General features: G+C 39.5%; 1 protein-coding gene across 1 annotated transcript in view; it reads left to right on the top strand.

Annotated features, from left to right (window-relative positions):
* rsu1 (Ras suppressor protein 1) overlaps window positions 1-3,544 on the top strand; it is a gene marked incomplete in the record, with an annotated part of 16,806 nt that extends 13,262 nt beyond the window's left edge. Inside the window, 1 exon segment of the mRNA XM_014023782.1 lies at window positions 2,965-3,544. Coding sequence (XP_013879236.1) covers window positions 2,965-3,067 — 103 coding nt within the window.
* Window positions 3,545-4,112: the final 568 nt, after the last annotated feature.

The following is a 4,112-nucleotide window of genomic DNA, read 5'->3' as shown; positions in this document are numbered from 1 at the left end:
AATATATTTATGTTTGTGGTTGTAATGTGACAAAATATGGAAAAGTTCAAGGGGTATGAATACTTTTGCAAACCACTGTATATGGCATACACACTTTGCTACATTTATTGGTTTGTTGGTGACACTCAGAGAGACAAAAAAGGAAAAACCATAGAAAGATAAGCTACAGCATGACACGTATCAGCGGCAGATTAAGAAGGTGGCAGATATTAACAGAGCTGGACTGAATGGCAGCACACAGACTTTAATCATGGCAGCACAAGAAAAATAGAGGCTGGGGTCCATCACACCAAACAAAACTCAAGATGCAGGTTATGCAAAGTCGTCCCCAAGTCAGTCAAGCAGGGCTGGGCGATAAGACATCATGACCAATATTAATAGAAAATAGAATGTTGGTCATTTCACTGAAGTCCAATGCAGACCCGCACGGCATTCTGGGGGATGTAGGCAGAGGAAAGGCTTTAGCCTCTTGACCTCTCACGGCCCAGCTAAGCACCCGCTTCGGATGTTAAATGGACGTTATTAGCCGTTATCAGTCCCATAGAATGGCTCCAGATTGACTTCAGACTGTCCCGACTGTGCCACCTAGTGGGTTCCCCGTCCCATAGAATGGCTTCAGACTGTCAGCTGGTTAATATGAGGCATAAAGCCACTAAGGTTAATTTTAGAGAAAATGACGTGGGCTACGATAAAGTAGACCAGACTCCGGCGGTAGCAGATTGTTGCATTCCAATGCATATGGCACTGGTAACCCACTAGGGGGCACAGTCGGGACAGTCTGAAGCCATTCTATGGGACTGATAACCGCTATTAACGTCCATTTAATGGACTGATAACATCCGAACCAGCTGAGCTAAGCAGGGTTGGTGGCATCTACTAACTCCATACAATACATAACAAGGGTGGGCAGACCTGCATGATTTACTTGTTTCCTTGCTCCACGCCTGATTTAGTGATTCAGTCACCTTTTCTAGATCTGCAGAAGCCTGGCAATCACCTATTTGTTCAAATCAGGTGTGCTTGAGCAGAGAAACAAGTAAAACATGCAGGATAGTGGCCCTCGAGGACCAGGATTCCCACTTCTTGTATATACAGTACAGCCAGATGCATTGAAGCAAGCCTGAAACATGACTCTTAACTGAGAACTGTTTTTAGTTTTAGATCTAATTTAAAGAGTTAAAACTACTTTTGTAGAAAAGTGATTGTGTTCCTAACTTGTTTGTTGGTTTTAATCATGGTCCAAGTGGTTTGAATTATGTGACTGCGGAAGCTTGTAAAGATTAAAAAGTGAACCGATCTATAGTTATAAAAGTTAATTCTCATTTTTGTGGTTGTAGGTCAGTGAGAACTGGAACTACTTAATTATCAGGACAGAGAGTCTTACTACCATTGTTAAAAGCTCCAGTTTTTCATAACTCTGTTCAAATCTTTCCAGCTTTTTACCTCGTTCTCATTTTTTCTATCTGCTCCTTCTTTTCTACTCATTAATGCATCCATGTAGAGAACAGTTTTAAAACAGTCGACAACACTTGTGAATAGAAGTTGGCTGCAAAGAGAGGGTCCACATCAAATCAACGGCCTTTGGCCTCCCTGGACATTAATGTCAAATACAGACTTTGTGTTAAAAAGATAAAACTTTTAATCTGAGACACGCACACACGAGGGTAGAGAGAAGCCGAGTTCCTTCAGTTTGCTGACATGCGCACACATGCAAACAGAGCCGGCTGTGATTAATTAGGCCATGTGGAATAGTAAAACCATACAGTATAAAGACATTGTCAGGAATCTGAGTCTCTTCATCCTTTCTTCTTTTGCAGTTAATTGGCTCTAACTGGTCAGCACTGTAGCGTCACACGTGCACACATACACACACACACATACACACACACACACAAACACAAGTATATTTACTTGATTACAGTACTTAAGTCATTTTTTGAGGATCATCCATCCATTATCTATTCCTGCTTCTTCCTGTCAGGGTCACGGGGGGTCACTGTGTGAGGGGCGGGGTACACCCTGGACGTCCATTTATGATTTTTCTTTTTAATCATAACTTTTACTTTTATTTTGTTACATTCAAAACATAAAAATTATACTTTTACTACTTTGCGTTAAAATTTAACACATAGTCACACGTTACAAATTTAAATATGAGCAGAACTCATCATGAAAAGATTTGTTTATGAACTCTAAAGAAAATTATGTGTTGAATTTACTTAACCGAGTTATGTCAACTGGTTTCACTAAACAGAGTTGGGTAAACAGAAATGTACACATTTTGTGTAAATTGCTCAGCTTACTCAACTTTTTATTCTGACTGATTAAAACAATATACTGTATAAAGAAAAAGGTTTTTTGGCTATTTTTTTTCCGAAATGGTGTGGCAGGATTAGGTTTTCAATTTTGGCCCCTTGTAAAAATGAGTTTGACCCCCCCTGAGCTCAAAGGTCACACCTTTTATTAAGAAGTTAGGTCTTGTTTATTTGAACTGAAGAGATTCTTGTAAGAGTGGCAGTGCTGTGGTGCAGTGGTAAGGCAGTCGACCAGAATGTCACAGGTTCAGTTCCACGCCATGCCCATATGTCGTGGTGTCCTTGAGCAAGACACTTAATCCCTTAACTTCTCCCCCCGGGTGCTGGCATAGCTGCCCTTGGCTCCGTGGATGTATCTCACCTGTGAATCAAATACAGAGTGCAAATTTCATCATTGACATGCGTTGGTGACGATACAATACCTAGCACACTTAAGAACCCAGTTAGTTGTGTTTTTGTTTTGTTTTTTGTTGTTGTTTTTTTTTTAAATTAAAATCTCATCATAACCATAATTACAGGCTTAGGAACAAAAATACTTGTTGTGATGTGTTTTTATTTTAAATCTAATAGCTTAACTCCAAGATGCCCATGAGAATATGAAAAGTGTCTGAATGCTCAACATCTCTTCTGTTTTCTTTCTGCTCCACAGTCTTTATGGCAGACACATGCAGGCTAATCCAGAACCTCCCAAAAAGAATAATGATAAAAGCAAGAAGATCAGCCGCAAACCCCTGGCTGCCAAGAACAAGTGAAGAGGAAACGACAGAAGCTTCACAGCCAAGCTTACTGCATGTGCCTTTTTTTATTATTATTATTATTTTACATGGTAATGCAGGAAGCTTCTGCATGTATACACGTGCTTATGCATATGTAGTTTTCAGTATTGTGTCTAATACTTGTATTACATATACTTGTACTAGACAACAGAGCTCACATCAAAGAACTTTTTTCTTCACTGCTATAAAGAGTAAAAAGCTGGCACTGTGACACAAACACAAACCAGGACATATAAGTGGATAATTTTCCCTGGAAAGACTGATATCAAAGGTTTGGCCGGGTAGGAAAAGTTAAAATTGTTCTAGCTTTTATTTGTAGTTGGAAGTTTGAACAGATCAGCTGTATCGACAGTCTCTGATCAAACTTCACCTCCAGTCTAATATGGCTGCTCTGCACGTTGAACGTGGTAGCTGCAGTGCTAAATGTTACATTTTGAATCTTACTAAAATCTCTATTAGAGCATATTGCTGTCATGTTTTCATAATTAAAATGCAGAAAAAAGACATTATTACTAGGGGTGTAAATCACCAGCTTTATAACAATACAATATATCGATTTGTTTGGACGATCATACGATGTTTCTCGATATCACAAAATCTGTCATGATACAATTTTAATTGGATGCACAAATCTGCAGTCAATATAATGAGATTTCATATTCCCATCTAACACAATCATTGAGCAATAATTGTTAGATGGACATACACTGCTCAGCCAAAATAAAAGTCGCCACCTGGATTGAACTAAGGTCTATGATGTGGGGTTGCTGCAGTTGGTCTAGGTTCAGCAACAGTTTGTGCTCAAAGAATGAGGTCAGCTGACTACCTGAATATACTGAATGACCAGGTTATTTCATCAATGGATTGTTTCTTCCCTGATGGAACAGCCATATTCCAAAATGACAATGCCAGGATTCATCTGGCTTTTATTGTGAAAGAGTGTTCAGGGAGCATGAGACATCATTCTCATACATGGATCGGCTCCACAGAGTCCATTGAGAATCTTTGGGATGTGCTGGAG

Source organism: Austrofundulus limnaeus, unplaced genomic scaffold (genome assembly GCF_001266775.1).
Source record: "Austrofundulus limnaeus strain Quisiro unplaced genomic scaffold, Austrofundulus_limnaeus-1.0 Scaffold390, whole genome shotgun sequence".
NCBI lineage: Eukaryota > Metazoa > Chordata > Actinopteri > Cyprinodontiformes > Rivulidae > Austrofundulus > Austrofundulus limnaeus.
This window is presented reverse-complemented; position numbering and strand designations above follow the sequence as displayed.